Raw genomic sequence first — 20,364 nt, forward strand, 5'->3', positions numbered from 1 at the left:
GAATTATATATATAATTTTGGTGAATTTTGTTGATAACGATGAGCTATCAATAAGAGTTAATCGAGACAAGATTTGGAAATTGAAGGAGAAAAATTTTTAGATACAATACGGAAAGACAAAGTCTCGTGTTTCAACTTGGAAGAGAACACAGCCTGTCAATCTTAAGGCTAGATAATAGCTTGAGTGCATTCTTAAGGTAGTTAAACTCTTAAAAGCCTGTTCGAATATCGTGGTTTTAGTAAGAGAAGTTGAAAATTCGAAGAGAATCCTTGAGCACGAGGCAGCAGCTGAAAGAAGATATGATTGATAAGTTCGAACTTAAATCTGTGGTTAGCTGATTTTCTAATTAAGAAAGGAGTAGGAGAGTATGATTACTATTTCTTCAAAGGAGTAGGAGACAATTAGTTAGTAATTTTGTTTCAACCAAACCGAGAATTATGGGCAGGTCTCAACGGATATGAAATCTGAATTGGTTTCCAGAGCACTTGTATAAATCCTTTATCAACTAGGATAGCAACAAAACTGAAAGCTTCCTCATTTGAGATCCAGAACTCCAATGAATTGCTAAAAAAATGCATTCAAGAATTTCAAAGAGCAAGGAGATATAGAAAACTGTGTCGTACGGCTTCTTTCTCAGAACTGTACAAACTTTCCAGTTTTAAACTTTACTCTGTTAAACCAAGCATGCACCACCAACCCAGGATACCAATCATGATAATCCTATTACTTAGTCCTCAAGATTCTACTAACCATAGTTCAACTTGGCCTCTGATTAACATGTAATTTTCCTAAGCGTACCCTGAAAGATGACATAAAGCTCCTAATCCTCACATGAAAGTTTAGATGGCACTGTTGAGTTCATAGTTAGAATGTTTTAACATTTAGTTATTGTTCAAATTTATTAACCAAGCCGTTCTAAGGTTGACTAACTAATTAGTTGGCACTCTCTGTTTTGGATATTCAGCTTCAAGTAAGGCATCTTCAAAAGAGATGGAACGGATTGACAACCTATTCTATTCATATGCCAATAGGTCTTCTGGTATGATTGAGTAAGTGCTTACTGGAACATGCAATTCAATATGTGATATTAGTGTTTGCCTTTCTAATTTTGGAGAATTTCATTGCTGTTGTATGGATTTTTATTATAATTAATATGTTACATGTAAAGAAATATGCCTACCATTTTTCAAATGTTTTGCTCGTTAAAAGGTGTAAAGTTCAGTCAATATCATCATATACCTACAGATTTTATCTTGTTGGTTTATTTAGTAGAACTATTAGAGTGATCAAGCCCTATAAAAGTTTTCCCACTTATGATTAATGTTAATTTAGGGATCCTAGGCCCAGTCTGAATTATGTGGGTTTTGCTAGTATTCTTGTCCCAAAATTAGTGCTCTAGTGGACTTAGTGTGCATATAAGCGACAGTTTAAATATTTTTTAAAAAATATCCCACTTTAATTTTCAAAGTATATATTATTAAGTTCAAATTTCAAAAAAAGAAATTTATTTACAGTTCCATTTATGAAAGAAGGTTTCACAATAAACCAGTAACGCATTAGAGCATAACAAGTAATTCTTTTATTTAAGCTGTGAATATAGGATTCATTTTTTCTATGGAGCAGTGTGATGAAGTTCAGAGGAAAGTTTTCTATAAAGTAGATGGTGCTGGTTTCTGCTTAAGAGAAACTTAGTGAGTAATTTTGCTTGTATCAATTTGAAGAATGATTGGATGATCAGTTTCTCCAAAAGCAATTCAAGCTAACTGGTTTTCTGCACTAGCTAAGTCCCCATGTTGCTCAGACTTGGTAGTGAGAGCCGGATATGGGTATATGTCCAGTACGTATACGTTTCATCTTTTCCAAGTTTTCCCTAGTATGGATACGTTTCATCTTTTCCAAGTTTTCCCTTGGAAGGTCTGAACTCCATACCTATGCCCAGAGATACGTGTCAGACATGGGTACTTTAGGACTGAAATGTTAGAGCAACATAGAATGGAATTGCCCAGATAATAATGGAATAAGTTCAGGGAAGAGGTCATGCACAAAAATATTGTTAACTTTACTCTAGAAATCCTTAATACTGTCTTAAGACTCTTACAGAAAGCTAAAATAAAGTTGCTGGAAATTGGAATTCAATTTTTGCATAATTTATAATGTGACAGGCATTAAAAATTAGTGTCGCCATTATAGAAACTAATGTTCTCTTAATTAATTTCAAATATATTCTAATCTTGTGATATATTACTTGAACAGCCCAGAAGGGATTGAAACTCTATGTTCCGATATGAAAGTCGATCACACAGATGTTAGGATCTTGATGCTTGCTTGGTAAGTGTTATATAAACTTGTTCAGTAACTCATTTTGCAGCTTGTAGCCTAAGCTCATGTGTTGAAACTACATGTGCATGTGTCAGGAAAATGAGAGCTGAAAAACAAGGATACTTTACCCTGGTAAGAATTTTTGTTGTTGCATCTACATTTACTTTTATAATTATAATTTGTGTTATCTGTTGAATTTTCAGTTGATAAAATTGCTATTAGGTTTCATGTCCTCTCATTGTTTTTCTTCTGTGTCATGGTGCAGTCACATGAAATAATCAGTTTCCAATCTCTAATTTAGGTTGGCTTTAGCATGTACTCTCTATGGGGATGCCTGGATTTCTGTTTTTTTAAATTGTTTAGTTAGTTGCTGTTCTCTTTTTTTTTTTGTTTTAAATTGAACTCATTTTGATCAGTCTCCAATCTTTGTGATTTGATCATATGATATTTGAGAGTCTTGAAAATATGAGTTTTATAGACAAAAGGTTCTTCTTCTTAGTACAGTCACGTTCCTCGTTGACAGGATCATAATAGCATAAATATAGGTTGGTAGATGCATTATATTGTGTAACTATTAATATACTGGTTCAGATCCCAGGCTCTCTTTATATATGTGTATATGTATTTGTATGTTTTTGTACATGTTTGTAGTTAGATTATCTGTTGAAAAATGACACTTGAATCTTATTTTTATAGGAGGAATGGCGAAGAGGATTGAAAGCACTGAGGGCTGACACTGTAAGTAAACTAAGGAAGGCCCTCCCAGAGCTAGAGAAAGAGGTAGAAAATTCTGAATGGCTTGATATCTGAAAGCAGATTTCATAAGTACGATAATTATGATGGAAAAGTCTGTAAAGTGCTGATGTTCTTTTTTCATATTATATAGGTCAGGAGGCCATCAAACTTTGTGGATTTCTATTCCTATTCATTCCGCTATTGCCTGACAGGTATTATGATAATATTCTGGCATGTATTTTGAATGCACAAATATTGTCTCTTTTTTTCTGTTGGTGCTTTTGCTTACTTTCTTGAATTTACTACTGCAGAGGAGAAACAAAAGAGTATAGATATAGAGAGCATATGTCAATTGCTGGATCTTGTTTTGGGATCCCAATTCCGTGCGCAGGTTGACTATTTTGTTGACTATTTGAAGGTGGGTTGCTACAATTATTGTACCTGACTTCAGAGATTGCAACTGTTTATACACGCACATCTTCATCTTTTGTTGTGGGGAATGAATTCGTTTCAGTTTTAGCTGCTAGTATTTTATAATATACTTGTTCAAGAATTCTATCTAGTCTTTTTCTGCTTGGATTGCATTGTTATTCTGATGGTCTCTTCAAAATTTTCTGTGAAAAAGTAGGGTTAATTTTCTTTCTTAAATGTTTAATCTTTTAGCTCAAAGGTTGCAGAAATGAATCTAACAATCTGATAGGCTAGATTACAGAGTTGCCCAGTTATAATGTGTGTGATGCTAAATATTTAACACTTATGCTTCTATTAAACCTCAAAAAAGTGAAGAAAATATCCCTCATACCATGTTCATGTTGTTAATGCAGATTCAGAGTGATTATAAGGTCATAAACTTGGATCAATGGATGGGCTTTTTTCGGTTCTGCAATGAGGTACGTCACCATTTAACACTTTTTTTGGAATTTGCTATTGTGTTCCGCAAGTTTAGATGCTCCATTATAAGTAGTGTCAGGGAATAATTCTGTGCATTTCATAAGATGTGCTCACACAGAAATCACTTTTAGGAAAACCAAAAATTCTGCAGTGACTTAGAGAATTATACTAAAATCTTTTAAATAATCTACTTCTTAATGAAGGGGTAAACGGCAATGTGATGCCACACTCACTGCTTCCGTATTTGAAGACATCACAGCAATTGAGTTGTGTTTGGCAGAATCCTCATGGCACTGAAGGGATGCACTCACTTCCTGCAGGTTGTGTGTTGTAATTGACCCTTTGTCATGAGAGTTTTATAGGTCTCTTTTCTGTTCTTTCCATTGCCTTTCATCCGTTCTGATTTTTTTTTTTTCATTGATGAAAGTATGCATATTTTTGGGCCTGAAGTGATTTTTAAACCACTTGGTGTACTTTTTCTTTAGTAGTTAAAATTACCAGTTCTTGGAAATATGGAATGACAACACAAAGGATTTTTGCTTTGAAATAAAAAGTTGGGACATAATATAATTAGTAGGAATACTTTTTCTTTAGTAGTTAAAATTACCAGTTCTTGGAAATATGGAATGACAACACAGGATTTTTGCATTGGCATAAAAATTGGGACATAATATAATTAGTAGGAATGGATTGGTCTTTTGAGTTCTATAAATTAAGGGTCCTGCGAATTACAATTCAATTGTCAATTTAGATAATACAGTAACCATTTTTTTAGGGTAAAATACACTAATACCTTTAAGTTTTAATCATAATTCTACACAGGTCTATTAGTTTTCGAAATGTGTAGTTCACCCCAAAAGAATATCTTCCACTGAACTTATAAGTCTAGCTGTTTGTCAACCGTTAATGTTTCCGTTAATTTGATGACGTGTTAATATTGAAAGGACAGTTTTACCTGTCATTAATTTTAAAAATTACTAAACTATAATTTTTTCAAGAAAAAGAAAAAACTCTATACTACCTCCCGCTGGTCAGTCACCCCATGGGTGGATCTGGTGCTCCCCAGGAGAGCACTGGGCAGCACCAATCTAGTGCTCCATTAGGGTGGCTGGCTAGGGTTAGGAAGCATTGCCAGCCGGCCTGAAAGAAAGGAAAAGAGTAAAAAAAGAATAAAGACATTTTAGACATTAACACCATTTGCACATTTGGGCTGGAGTGTTTATTTTGAAAACTACTGGACCCGCGTGTAATTATGGCCAATAGGGGACTTGTATATTTTACCCATTTTTTATCATATGGAAAGATAGAGGAGAAGAAAAAAAAAAGAATATAATGTTGTAGTTCTCATGAAAATTTCTCATGCATCATGTACACTCAGATTGCTACTTGCATCCTTGCACATTGTTTGGCGTAATAACCCATTCTATCAGCCATTTATCTTGTTGGGGATCCACCTTATGTTAATTATTGAGCAATTGCTTACCTTTTTTTTCCTTTTTGATATTTAACAGATAAGTTTCCCAGACCTTAAAAATTATAATCCAGACCTTGCTTGGCCTTTGATCCTGGACAATTTTGTAGAATGGATGCAGGCGAAGCAAAGCTAAAACTTATGTGGTTTGGTCAACTTGATTCTCAGCTGTAAACTCCATCTTTATGAAAGCAGGTGATTTTTAAAGTTTAATCCCTCCTCCTTTTCTTTGTTCCCTATTTCTAGAGCCTTTGATTTGGGCATAAGTAAGTTGACTTGAAAAATTGTGTGAGCATGTCATTCTTTAATAAAATTTCATTGTGAATAATCTGCTGTCAGGAATGTTCGAAGTACGGAACCAAGCTTCTCCAGCTGCTTTTTATGTCTTTTTTACTTCAAAACATGAAAGTCGTCATCAAAACTTACCTTTCAAAATTACTTCTTCATGCTGCAAATATGCTGGAGACTGTCTCAATATGTTTGAAGTGTATTTCTATTGTGGCTTCCACCGGTAGTACTTCTAAACTGTGCCCAACTAGATTTATTTTAATGATTTGTCTTCATCTTGGAAGCAGTTGGATTGTGATGTTATATGATTAACAAAATTATTCATCAGATTACAGAGATGTAACGTTTGGCCAGTTTTATTCTGCTTTATATATATATATATATATATATATTATTCAGCTATGTTTTTCCGAGAAGGTATTGTTTTTCGTTCAAATTTTCATTTTTTTTCTTTCATAGAATATCTATGGGGTAGGAGACTCTGTTGAGCAAATAACAGCAACGTAATACACGACACAATCTCCCCACAACTGGTACCCCTGTCTCACCAGGAAGTCGTGACAGGTGCTGGCTTCATTCTAAGCATGTGAGCTAATGATGCTAAGATCCAACCGTTGGGGATGATCCTTCTAGGGATGGATTATATCGACATTTTTCTCTTCATCGTACCATCCTCTTAACTGTGAGTCGATTTCATTAACCAAATTGGAATAATTCTTCCATATAGCCCTGCAATTTGTCAATACCATCCCCATTTTCTAAAACGCTGCAATTTATGTGCACGTACCAGTTGGGCAGTCATCAGGAGCCAGCATTTTTAGCTGCAAATAAGTTTGTTAGGGCACCCCCTAGCAATCTGGTTGTTGGGCATCAGGCCTGGTAAGCGTCAGCTTTTGTGAGGGAAATGTAGCTTTCTGATGTAGCCATTATGCTATCTCATATGGTTGTGATTCCATTTTATTGATTACCTCTGTCAATTCTTTGTATGAAACATGTCTGAATGAAACAGCTCTGTCTCGCCTGCATATGCCTTGACAAGATTTGTGCTTGATAGTTACCAATCACTGCTACATGTAATGTTTGTGAGAAGGGCCTTGGATTTGTCGTGGGTAATCAAACTTTAGGTAACCCTTTGGAGCATATGATTTGGATTTAACCAAAATGCAAAAAACATAATACCTAACTTGGATGCTTTTCCTTGTGGCCTTATGTCTGCATATATCCATTAACTTTTAAGGCAGGTATGGTCATCTCAGTAGGACTAAACTTTCATGGTCTACCCCTGTGCTGGAAAGTTTGCGATTTATTTGCTTCTGATTGAGTGCTTGATGTTTAATGAGGAGACATGGACATTTGTTTTGGAGCATTTGGATGGTCAGCTAACAATCAAGCAGAAACCAGGCTATGAAAACAGTATGTCATTAGCTCCTATGCATGTTCTGGCTACTTGTGAGGAGGTTCTATATATGCTATAAAGGCTTTTCCTTCTTAATGGCCGAAGGAGGGAATCAATTTTTGTATGGAGTTTGAGCCCAAACCGTTATCTGTTTGCTTGTTCTTGTAGTTCTGCTGAGATATGTTTGATCTTAGGCTTTCTTGAAGGGTAATCTTGTTTTAGTGCTCAAGTAAAAGAGTAGGTATAATAATAATGTTATAAATAAGTTGAAGTAAAGGGGTAATGTCCATCAACTATGCAATGTGATCAAAGCCCCAAAGCCAATACTCAAGGGAATGAGCAAATTATGTTGCCAAATTCATAGTTGACATTTTACAGTATAATTCTGGAAACCCTTTAATCTGTGGCTGAAACTGGGGGGTTAGTAAATGGTTTTCTCTCCTCTTAAAAAATTTAAAATTTCATAATCTATATTTTTTTAATTTTATAAATTTTTTTGTTTGGTGAAACGTTTCATAATAATTAGTCAATAATTAATTTTAATAGATTTAGTGATTAAAGTAAAATTTATTACAAAAGAATTATTTCTCAAACCCTCTAATGTCTCAAAGACCTTATAATCAACTCATCTCTTGTTCGTTCCTTTAAACATAAAATTTTGGTTCCATTAGTGTTTTTCATGATGGCCTGCCAACAAATTTTCTCCTTTCTCTTTAAGGAGAAACATTGCTTCCTGACGAAACCTTGCTGATCTAGCTTAAGCACCAAGGGCAAAAGCAAAAAAATCACTGCACCCTTGATGATGAGGAAGAAGTCAATGATTCCCAAAGTAGAAGGTGGGATACATGTTTGAGGGAACCTAAAGTTTGGTAAAGATAACTTATGCTTTGGGGAAAAGTTAAAGAGAAGAAAGAACAGCTGTGAGAAAAGCAGAAGAAAAATTAAAAAAGTGCTTTGTCCATTGTCATCAATGAGTCATTACTGTTTGCTTTCAATTTTGAGCAGTATCCAGAGAAAGCTAAGTTCAGCATATCAAATAAAAAAGGACAAAAGATAAAGTGACAGCAATAGATTGAAGTTGACATAGATGCTCCCCACCCCCACCTCTTTTTGCCCATTAAACATTGAGCATTGCAGCTAATAATAGAACAACAGGGTCGACCCAAAGTGGATAATACACCAAATCACATTTCCTAAGAGATAACAAGATACTTAGGAGGACAATGATCCTTGCGCAAGGTGCATAGCTTATAGACTTATTGATATATAAAATTTGATTAGAGATAATAATGACTTGGTCGATTCATGACTAGTTCCAATTACATTGTTTTGCAATGTGAAAGGAAGGGGGTATAGGCCTAATGAACATCCCCCATGCTCCCAAGGCAATTCAAATGGTAAAGGGAACAACATTTTCTGGCTACAGGAGGAGGACATCAAGTTGGGGATGATAATTTGCAGACACAAAACATCACTTTGCCCAAAAAATTGATAACATACACATGTACAGATATATCATGCCTGCAAAGCTTTCTCAAGGCAACGTTAGCATCATAAAAATCACAAGAAAAGAATGCAAAAAAATTCAATGATTTGCTTTGCTTTTTCTTTTTATCTTCTGGGTGCTCCTCTTTTGAGCATTTGATGCAATTAAACGGTCCCAAATTTTGATCATCAAGATGATGAAGGACCAAGAATCAAAGGTGAAGATGGAGGCAGTGAACGTCTGCTTCTGCTTCTGCTTCTGCTTCTACCTCGAGTTTGAGTGATGGAAGGCGATGAATTAGAAGATGAAGAAGAATTTGAAGAAGATGTGAATCTGTTAGAGCTGCTTGTCAGTTTCTTCTTCTCTGCTTCTTCACAAGGCTTATCTTCAATTCTATGATGCCGGACTTTGGTTGCATTTAACGTCACTGGAAGAACACAGTTGCAGAAGAAGCCTACAATGAACAACAGATGAGAACAATTCCACGTTATCCTACAAACAAATGTCTATAAAAAACCAACTGAATCAAACAAAACTTTGGAAACTTGCTAGTTCCTTCAAAAAAAATTCAAGTTCCAGCCAGCTGATTTACCAATTTAATGAACTGAACTAAAGCATTGACTCTTATTCTTTCATTGTTGACACCCAGAAAAGGAAAAAAACAAATCAAATGCCAGTTGGTAAGCTGACCTTATAACAGCAAAATCTGATTAAGGAACCCATTTTCACATAAATAAATTAATAAATAAAAAACCAATGTTCGTACCAATTCTAGCAAGCCGATTAACCCAACTCGGGATTGGATTCCCAGTCAATCTGACGCAAGCATCATTGCAGAAATGGTTACAATTCTTGGTGATTAAATTGTAGGCATTCCCTTTGTACTCCTCTGCTAGATCCTCCATTACTCTCCTCACATCTGCAGGCCCCAAATCTGTTTTTCCAATCAAAATTGACTTCCTAAACGTGAACCCATCACATTGTTTTGGTTCTGCCTCAAATATTCCCGTCGTTGGATACTCATGAGCTCCAAACGCATATTCAACCCCATGAACTGCCCCCCAAAAGGAAAAACAAAAACCCATAAATTCAGCAGATAGCAGGAAGAAAAAGGAAAGAAAACCAAACTACGCGAAGTCATTTTCGTCAAGCTCACTTCAGCTAAGCTTTCCTGTCTTCCCATGGATCTAACAAAAACGTTTAAACTTTAAACATATCTAGAAACCAACTTACTCCCTTAAAACATCAACGAAACAACAAACCCAGATTTTCAAAACACTCAATTAAGCACCAGTTTCAAAGATTTAGTACACCAAACCTTTGAACTAGTTAGGCCAACCCCAACAACAGATCTAACTGTCACAAGTACAACAAGTAGAAAACATATAAACAAAGTAAAAAAGAGATGAAAGGAAGTTGATGGTACAAACCTTGAACACCAGAATGATACACCCCAAGTCCAAACCAATATGCGTAGCCATTAATTGGTGTTAGATCATACACATTGAGATACACTGGTACTGATCCTGTCTCCTCACAACTTGAATTTTTGCGACACAACATTTCTTCCTTTCTTCTTTTACAGAACTTTGGCTTATATTTTTTTTTTCCTTTTATAAATGTGACGAAAATGATTGTCTGGTCGCCTTCAGCAATCAATTCATTCGTTAATGAATAAGATTGCTAACATAACATAATAATAATAATAATAATAATAAAATTATTTATATTAAAATTATAATATAAGGTTTTTGAATTTTTTTAAAAATTTTGAAAATCTGGTAAAGAGAATGAGAATCTTCTGAGTGTGGGCAACCATCGGCGGCACTTAGTGCTACACGGGAAATTTTTTTTATTTTAATTTTAGACTAAGGTTTTTATATATATAAAATCCGGGTCTTTCAACAATAAGGCTTAGAGTTTGAGGAAAATTATGAGGGTTGCCATTGTGAGCTAATTGTCATTATGATACATTGTGGGGTATCATATTTTATTTATGATTTGATGATTTTTTTTTTTGTGTTGAATTATTCCATAGTTTTTTTAAAATTAGAAAAAGGAATGACATTTATGATTTTTATTTTTAGGTGCACAGATGGAAAGTTGGTACCAGCTAGATGAGATAATATTGATTATGTATTTAATTAACATATGAATACTCTTAATTGCCCTCTTACTTATTTTTTTAATATTCTTTTTTATTAACAAAATATGATTATTTTTTTTTTGGGGAGGGAGCATTAAGGGATTGATTTAATTTGGAAGAAGAATTATCCCAAACAATGTTCTTCAACTCAAGATTGAATGGTTTTTATCGATGTTAATCATAAATGTATCAATTCAGTAAAACACGACATTTTATCTCTAAAGATACATACATTTTGCCTAATATCAAATTCCCAATTGCATTTTAGTGATTACTGGGGTCTTTTGGGTCTTTATTGTGTATAATTGATATGCTATAAAGTCAAATGTGGAGGGTTAGAATGATTTCGTCCCAAGACCAAAGGTAGCTAAGAGTCAAGTAAATAGCAGGCAGTTCATGATGTTGACTTTGTTGCACTTTTATTCTTTATAATTTGACTCATTGCACTTATCATTGACACACAAACATAACTTTACTTAATTTATCTGGAGATTATTAATTATTTATAATTAATACAAATAATTAAACCCATAAATAATGCATCACAATTTTCTCACTAAGATTGCAAGGAACCATTCTGATAGGGTAACAGACATTCAACCATTGGCATTGGTATTAAGTGTATCACTTGAAAAAGAAAACGTCTTATTAGTCTTGGATAGACCAACTAATATTAAATTTTTTAGGACACCTGCATTTCACATTCCTATTAAAATAGAGTTTCCATCATGACTTTGTTTTTAAATTAAAAGAAAACAAATATTTAACTATATATATAAGTATTAAACAAAAGTTGACATTAGTATTATCTTGATCTATACCAATTTGTTGTCCTAGGCGTTTTGGGTTAAATAAACTCATCTTTTGACCTTTTTATCAAAATACCAGTTAAATTAATTTTTCAGATTAAAAAAAGGAGGTTTGAAAATGGTTGAGTTTATAACTGATCATTATAATTTTAAATTCATATAATATTTCCACAAACATTTTTATGGATTTGGGAGTTTAATATTCTATTTACAATGAAACCTTGAGATCCTATTCATAATAAACAATTATCTATTTAATTAGGTATTTAAGAGATTCGAATAATTAACTAATAGTGGTAATATATTAGGATACAATTTGGATAGAATTTTACGATTTTATTTAGATTTTAATAAAATTCGAATTCCTTCTTAATTAAAGCTAAAATACCTCAAAACAAGCAGATATCCTACCTATTTACATCCATATTTTAATCCTTTAATATATACCCTCAGGGATTCAGCTAACTATTCAACAAATTTTGCTGAAAAAGTTAAAAAAAAACTCTCAAAGCCAACAATTACGTGTTGCTTTAAATATTGGAATTGAGAATTCTTTCTCACTACAATGTTGCAAAAAGTGATTGATTTTTTGTTTTTATGTGCTACTTTAATCAAAATTTAATCATGAAAGGAGCATAAAATTCCAAAACCAAAGCTGCTTTTAGAGGTCTTAGGAGATTTGTGCAATTGAAAAATATAGGGTAATTGTGGTTTTATGTTAAAAAGCCAAAGGCCCCATTGGGATTGAGTTTCTTGGGACATGGGTACATATATCCCATTCTATTCTCATTTCTCATGCAAGATCATAAGCCCTAATTATCAATTTAAATCCACAAAGTGATATTAATTAATTATTCAATTTAAATAGGATTACACATTCTCAATGAAACCTTGAGATCCTATTCATAATAAACAATTATCTAAAAACTAGGCTTGATAATTTTGGATATCATCCATTGATAAAAACATAAAAAATAATATAGAGTTAAAGGGGTTTTGATTTAAAATTGTTGTGTTTTATGTATTAATCATGTTGATATGTTTAAGAGATGACATTTGTATGTTTATAGGTGTTAGGAAATTTGAATACCCATTTCAAATCCATTTAATCAGTTTAATTAACCTGATTGTCTTGTTGACCCATGCAATTTGACTCATATAACCCCTTTACGAACCAGTTTAATACAAATTTAAATAAATTAATCATATTAATTGTGTTTAAGTAAGTTATGAATCATATTGTGACGTAAAAAATTTAATCTAATTATTTAATAAACATCTTTTTATAATATAATATCTTGTAATATGTTCAACAAATATTTATATATGTCATTAGATTCTTAACACGTTTAATTAATTGTATCATGTTTATATTTATCTATATAATTATTAATATCTTATATATAACATGATATTATTAAAATACAAACACAAATTTTCAAATCTACCAAAAACTTATAACTATACAAATCAACTTAAATCAACTTGAGTCTTTGTTGTTCTCTAGTATAAGAAATCACACTTCATATATGGTAAGATTTATTGTCCCGAGATGATGCCCCTAAACAGTTCCTATTATAATTAATTTTTAACTCAACAAACTCATATTCAAGCATTTAAAAAGTTGTTTCAATGATAAATATACATAATATTTTAAAAAGTTGAATTTAAATTTTTCTTTTTTGGAAATTAAAAAAAAACAAATTTATTTTAGTCTGAAAATGTAAATGGGTTGCTGTTATTCAAGTAATATAAAGTTCGAGTACCCGATAATATAAATAGATTATACTTTTTTTTATGAGGTTAGGTTTAGTCATTTATAAGTAGAAATTACAATTATAAGGAAATAATCCATATCGTATATAAAAACTCAACGATCAGATTAAACAAACTAAGAAACCAACATAATATTAATTTTGGAACTTGAATTTGAAATTTAAAAGTTTCAGAATCTCTTCTTTGTCAATAAGATGATTCTATTTTTTTTTATATAAACTAATTATGTTATATTAGTGTAAACTTATTTAATTATCTATTTTTAATCAATTAAAAGTTTTATTATGGGTGTTTATGATAACTTTTCAAAAAGCAAATAACAAAAATATTGATCAAACAAAACCTTAATTTCACATCCAATATAGTAATAGGATAAAACATTATTACTATATTAAATAAAAAAAAAGGTGCAATAACAGTTATGGAATTCTTACTGTTTTCTCTTAATTATTTTGACATGCAGTACACGGGGCAGGGGGTATAATGTATTTTAATAGAGCATGGAATTAGGAAGATAAAGCCTCTTAAGAAGTAAAAATATTTAAGAATGTGATGATTTCATATAATAAATGAACTGAACTTTCAAAGAAGTTGAAAATAGATATGTGAAAACGGCAGACTGTTTCTAATTTTGGGTTGGTAGGTCAGTTGGTAACCTAACTTGGACCCAAGCTATGAATGGTCGAGCCATACAAAATGGGTCCATAAAAAGTCTCTTTTTCTTTTGTTTGTCCTGCAAATGCTTTTAACCACTAAGAAAAGGTCTAACTTTCTTCATTCTTTTCTTGATTTGAGATACATTTGCCTTTTCTTTCCACCACCTAATTCCAATTAGAATTCTAAAGATGAGTATTTTACCATATATAGGCTCACCCAATAGTATTTTACCATGTCAGCCTTTTGTCCAACTCCTAATTGACTAAGCAAATAAGGGAGAGATTTCATTTAACAATCTTAAGCAACTCTCAAAGAATAAAAACCCTCAATTCTCGTTTGTATTTTTTTTATAATTTTACGATCGAGTATTTAATTTAATTTTATTAATTAAAAGCTTTAATCTTATAATTCTAACTTTTTTTTAAAAAAGGGAATATATTAACTTAAATCAAAAGTACATCATCTTTGGCTGAATAATACCAAACATATCTCCAAATAAAAGAATAAGAATACTAGATGGGGCCTATCTAAAACATGTAAGCCTAATGAAAGATTATCATGGTGTGTTGCCATCTAATCTACACACTGATTGGCTCCACGATGTACGTGAGTTAAGAAACAGTCCCAACTTCTCTATAACAGATCCTTGATCCTTTGCAGTAAATTGGCATAAGGGTCCAAGTTAGAAATCTATTTTAAATTTTCTAGAACACCAGTAAAGAGTTAGTTTCTACTAATATCTTTCTATAACCTCGGTTCCAACATATTTCTAATCCTTGATATAAAGCCCATAGTTCTGCTGCTAGAGAAAAGGAAATTCTTATTTTATATATAAACCAAACTAACCAGAAGCCATTTTCATCTCTGACAATACCACCTGCTGTTGCGAGACTTAGTTGTCCTCGAGCATTGCCATCCACATTAATTTTGACAACAAGGTAAATTGGCTTTGTCTAATGTATCATCACTTCATGCCTGGTTCATCTTCCTTGTTTCCCCAAGATATGCCAAGCTTCTTTAACTCTTGTGCAGATTTGTTGCCAATCATTGTTAGGCCAAACAAAAGATGCATTGAACACTTGTAGATTTTGCCAGTACCACAAAAGCCAAATTCCATATATGACAATAACGTTCCGTGGTCGACCTTCAACCTTTACAATATTAAGTACATTAGAAGTCACCCACTAGTTTAAATCCATTGATAAAAATTTGACTAGATAAATTGAAGTTTTATGTGATTCAACAAGCTCCTTACGCATCTACAATCTCTAATTGCATTTAATATAGTTTTTATGGATCTCACATCTAGGACACATACCCGTACTGCTTATATTTCTTCTTGAGAGCCAATATCCCGTTGGCAAGGAATCATGCAAAACCCTCCATATGAATAAATAGACTTTCCTAGTATGAGGCAACTTCCAAATAGTTTTCCAAAAACTAGAGTTGGCACCAGTACTTACTTGTTGGCATTTGTAAGCTGAGTTAATTATGAACTCCTCATTTCTTGTAAGTGTCCATATTGTGGCATCATCCTTATCATTATTGGGATCAATGAGAACTGCTGTAATTCGTAGAACAATGTGCATAGGTAGATCCTGATTCAGGTATTCTAAATCCCATTGTCCATTTTCATCACAAAAGCTTACAACTGGTAAGCCGGTTTCTATATTTGATATGTCCTTATTAACATGATCAATCAAAGGTCCACGGTCAAGCCAAGAATAAACCCAAAATTTCGTTACAATGCCATTAGTGACAACCTTCCGTAAGCCTTTCATTAAAATATTTCTTGCTTTCAATAAACTTCTTCATACTTGAGAGTCCGATGATTTAGCAGTCACTGTCATGAGATTATTATCTCGTAGGTACTTCTTTTGTAAGATATCTACCCAAAGATGGTCTGTGTTCGTTAACAACCTTCAGCCAAGTTTCATCAGTGGTGCTAAATTGAAAAATCTTAGGTTTCTAAGTTGAAGGCTTCTTTCCTCTTTGGGTGAACAAACTTTCTCCCAACATACACCATGGTTCTTTTTGTTACCACCAAAATGTGCCCATACAAAGTTTTTATTCATCGTTTCAAGCTCTTGAATCACATTTTCTGGTAGCAACGAAATCTGCATTAAGTAAGCAACCATTGAGCTTGTTACAAACTGTATTAATGTGACTTAGCCTACCATTGATAGTTATTTGTTACTTTAGTGATCTAGTCTGGCCTTGACTTTAACAATAACTTCAATATAAGTAGTCTTCGATACTCTATCATGTATGATTGAGGAGCTAAAGTATTTTCCAAAATCCGTGGTCAATGGAATTTTCATAGCACTACTCAAAGCTCTTGCTCTTGATAAGGGAACATTGGAAGACACTAGCATTCTAGATTTCTCAAGGTTTACTTTCTGACCCGAAGCTAATCAAAATTTATCAAGAACTCTCATTATAGTTTGGACTTGCACTGAGGCTTCCCCAAATAACATTAAGCCATCCGTAAAACAAACGTGTGTTAAATAAAGACCCTATGTTGTCACTGCTAATGGCTTCCACCTTCCAAGACTGACTTCTTCATTTACCAACTACGAGCTTTTTTCCAAGCACAAGACAAAAAGATAAGGTGAGAGAGGATTGTCCTGTCTTATTCCCTTAGTGGGAATAAAAGTTTCAGTTGGCACCCCATTCCAAATGACAATGAAAGTTGGTGATCTCATAATGAACATAATATTGTTGATTCAAGACAAAGGCATGCCAATTTCCTCAAGAACTCCTTAGATGAAATCCCATTTAAGTCTGTCATAAGTTTTCTATAGGTTTATCTTGATCACCAATGTGCCCTTTTTCTTTTTTAATCTTCGCATCGTATGAATAGCTTTTGGAACTACAATAATATTATCCGTAGCTTACCTCCCTAGAATAAAACTACATTGTGTTTTTCCCACTAAATCATTTAATAGCATGTTCAATTTATTAACTAAAACCTTGCTAATTAATTTCATTGGAACTATGCATAGACTAACAAGAAGAAATTGAGATATATTCTCTAGTTTCTCTATTTTTCGTATAAGAGTAATCAGTGTGTGATTGAGTTCAGTAGGGAACACAAGCACGTTGTACAAATTTAACCAAATTATGACCAAAAATCTCCCAATTCTTCTGAAAGAAACTAGGTTGAAATCCATCAAAGCCAGGGTTTTTATTAGGGTGCATGTCGAATAAAGCTCTTTTAACTTCCTCAAATGTAATGGGTTTGGCCATCTGTTCTACTTTATCATCACTAAGCTTCCTAACCAAAAAAGAGTTTAATGGAACTCGTACACCATCATCTGAATAGAGGTTTGAGTAAAATTCCACCACCATCTGCATTAGCTCTCCCTTGTCCAAACACAATGAGTTATCATCCCTCTTGAGAGTAATAATCTACTTTCTATGTTTCCTCCCTTTTACAATTGCATAGTAGTATTTTGAGTTGCAATCTCCATACTTTAGCCAATCAAGCTTAGATTTCTACTACCACATAACTACCTTTTGATATAGAATGAGATTAAACTCTTCTAGTAATGCCACTTCTAGATGTTATAGATAGTCATTAAGGCCTTAAGCCAAACATATTTGGATTCCTTTTAGTCTAGCTAGAAGACATTTCTTTTTCTTAACTAAATCCCTAAAAGTCTCAAGCTTCCATTTATTCAAGGCTTCTGCCAATTTTCCTAACTTCGTGGAATTTATAACTCTATCACAATCCCAATGTGCTTGGAGAAATTGCTGAAAGTCGTGATGGGCCATCCATGTGTTTTCAAAGCAAAATGTTTTAGCTAAATGGATATTTTGGCATGCTTTTAGGCAGTTTACCAATACTGAATGATGGTCAAAATGAGTTTTAGGAAGATCAAGGACTTTGGTTTTAGGAAACATTGTACTCTATTTGTCATTTACCACTGCTCTGTCTAATTGCTTTCTAGTGAAATTGAAGCTATCATATTTCCTACTCCTAGTATATTTTGTACCAAAAGCTCTAAGATCCGATAGATTACGAAAACATAAGCAATCAATCACCTATTTACAATGAATCACATTAACGCCATTCTTGCCAGTCTTCTCATCTGGTGAAAAAACTTGGTTAAAGTCACCCATAACCATCCATGCCAGATCATGTATCTCACTAGACAGTTTCAAGGAATGCCATAGCCATTTATGTTCTTCTACCTTTGGACTGTCATAAACTGCTATTAAAAGCTATTCATCATTATTTGACCTAACTGTCATATAAACTAATTGAGATGAATGTGCCAAAATATCTATATCCACAGTTGCTAGTTCCCATAGCACCCATTTACCTCTTAAAAATCCTTCCACCTTAACTTGAAAATACTTCGAAAGTCCAATTTGTCTACAGATTAAATTGACTTTTTTCCTGTAATTTTGGATTCCAAAATAATTATAATGTTTAAACTATGAAAACGGATTAAGCTTCTAATATTCCTGATGCTTCTACAAGAGGAAACTTCTCTCATATTCCCACTCAATATTTTCAACATAAATTAAATTTATAGTTTGGGTATAAATAACAAACCTTACAGATTTATATCTGCATAACTTCCGTCACCACTACTCCTTGTTCATTGTCATCATTAGTAGGAACAATGTCCATTTCAGAAAAAGACCTTTCTTCCATGTTATTGGTTTCTTTCTCTCTTGTTACGCCATTCACACCTACTCTCATTTGATCCTTTGACCTGTCTTGATTGCAAATTGTATTTCCATTAACCAAATCATCTTAAAGTGGTTGGTTCTTCATATCAGTTTGGTCTTCTAGCCTTAAGGTATGAGTCTCCATTACCAAATTTTTTCTCTCAATAGTATGACTTATGACTACTCCTTCATTTTGTTTGCTTAGCTGGTCCGAATAGATTACACGGATTGTACCTGCCACTTGTCCTTTGCCTTTGGTACTAGATGAGGCTAGGTTTCGATTTGACACTTGTATCGCACTTTATAGACTCTTTTTTAATGCCTCTTTATTTTAGCCCCCCCCAATTTATTGCCTTATATTTGTCACATTGTTTCTAATTGTGTTATGTTCTAGTGTTTCATGGACCACTTTTTCATTATCTACATTAGATGGATCTTCTTTAAGAATTGTAAAATGAAAACTAGTGTTAGTTGTCTTCCGTGTTGTGTCTTCTTTATTAATTATTCTGACTCTTGAGCCTGGTGGCTTTCCATAATTCTTTTTAGCTATCATCCATGACTCGAATTTTTGGATTTCATGCTCTTTATTCCAATTATTGTCCTGCTCCTCCATATTCAAGCCTTTATCTTTGTTCTCAATTGCTTGGTCTATGATAGAGCAAACTTTTATGTTGTGCCCAAACCTCCCACATTGAAAGCACACAATCCGAATACCTTTATACTCAACTCTTTGCCAACGTCCACCGATAAACATATTTGATACCAATGGCTTCCTAAGATCCACCTTTACACACAACTGTGTAAATTTACCTCTAGAAATATTAGATGTGGTGCAATCAATTTTCAACATTCGCCTATTACATTTCAAATCCTCGTTAGTACAACTCGATCATAGAACTCTAATGGCATTCCTAGCAATCTGATCCATTGTTGAGTTTTAGGTTGACTATAATTCTATATCTTATTTGATTAGAATTTTGGTTTATGTACAACATTAAGTAGTTGTATAGTTTTAAACTTCTTATTCCACATAGAGTCCTAATCACATTCTACTTTGAACTTTTATACTATAAAAGTAGATTTCTATGCTTTAGAATTGTAAGTAATGCTTTGAGAGTCTTAGAGAAAAGACACTTTGTAATTCTGTCTTTTGCTCTAAGTGGAGCTAGAGTGGTTTGAGTGAGTGTTCTTGGGAGGTTATTGAGAAAGAGTGTGCAAAGGATCTTGGGTTAGTTTGGGGAGCCATAGAGGTCAATTTATTATACTTTAATTTCTCAATAATATAAGAATAGTTTCACTCTGTGGACATAGGCAAGAGGCCGAATCACGTAAATTCTTGTATTTTTTCTGTTTGCTTGATTTCTCTAAGTTTTATCTTTGTTGTTTCTTGGGCAATTTCCATAACAAATTGGTATCAGAGCTTCGGGTTCAGTAAAATTCAAGATTCAACAAGGATGTCGAAAGTTACTAATTCTACAAATTTTTTAATTGAGAAGTTTGATGGAAAGACTAGTTTCATGCAATGGTAGAGAAGGATGAAAGATCTCCTTGTACAGCAAGGCTTAATGCGCCCTTTGCTAGGAAAAGAGGAAAGGCAACCAGATGACATGAAGGATGTTGAATGGGCAGAGTTGGACCAAAGGTGTGTGAGTACTATTCGGCTTTGCATTAGAGATAACGTGTTTAATCATGTTATTGATGAGGAT

General features: G+C 33.3%; 2 protein-coding genes across 5 annotated transcripts in view; one reads left to right on the top strand and one right to left on the bottom strand.

Moving 5' to 3' along the window:
• Window positions 1–7,416, top strand: part of LOC110427162 (defective in cullin neddylation protein (DUF298)) — an 8,039-nt gene extending 623 nt beyond the window's left edge. The window contains exons 2-13 of one of the 4 annotated variants that reach the window (XM_021442603.2): window positions 966–1,050; window positions 2,255–2,329; window positions 2,416–2,452; window positions 3,017–3,100; window positions 3,207–3,267; window positions 3,367–3,473; window positions 3,880–3,945; window positions 5,458–5,612; window positions 5,757–5,928; window positions 6,165–6,387; window positions 6,496–6,584; window positions 6,715–7,416. In XM_021442603.2, the coding sequence (XP_021298278.1) occupies window positions 966–1,050; window positions 2,255–2,329; window positions 2,416–2,452; window positions 3,017–3,100; window positions 3,207–3,267; window positions 3,367–3,473; window positions 3,880–3,945; window positions 5,458–5,553 (611 nt within the window). In that variant the 3' untranslated portion in view covers window positions 5,554–5,612; window positions 5,757–5,928; window positions 6,165–6,387; window positions 6,496–6,584; window positions 6,715–7,416. Of the gene's footprint in view, window positions 1–965; window positions 1,051–2,254; window positions 2,330–2,415; window positions 2,453–3,016; window positions 3,101–3,206; window positions 3,268–3,366; window positions 3,474–3,879; window positions 3,946–4,149; window positions 4,267–5,457; window positions 5,613–5,756; window positions 6,059–6,164; window positions 6,388–6,495; window positions 6,585–6,714 lie in introns of those variants that run through there. The other 3 variants (XM_021442605.2, XM_021442604.2, XM_021442602.2) reach the window with 3 other exon arrangements.
• An 854-nt stretch (window positions 7,417–8,270) lies between these two features.
• On the bottom strand, window positions 8,271–10,421 carry LOC110427147 (PPPDE putative thiol peptidase family protein). The gene is made up of 3 exons (XM_021442571.2): window positions 10,018–10,421; window positions 9,354–9,641; window positions 8,271–9,041 (listed from the first exon to the last, which is right to left on the bottom strand). The coding sequence occupies exons 1-3, from the start codon at window positions 10,148–10,150 to the stop codon at window positions 8,776–8,778; spliced, it is 687 nt and encodes a 228-aa protein (XP_021298246.1). The 5' UTR covers window positions 10,151–10,421; the 3' UTR covers window positions 8,271–8,775.
• Window positions 10,422–20,364: the final 9,943 nt, after the last annotated feature.

The sequence above is a fragment of the Theobroma umbraticum genome, unplaced genomic scaffold (assembly GCF_002168275.2).
Source record: "Theobroma umbraticum cultivar Fairchild unplaced genomic scaffold, ASM216827v3 scaffold_228.0, whole genome shotgun sequence".
In the NCBI taxonomy this organism is placed as follows: domain Eukaryota; kingdom Viridiplantae; phylum Streptophyta; class Magnoliopsida; order Malvales; family Malvaceae; genus Theobroma; species Theobroma umbraticum.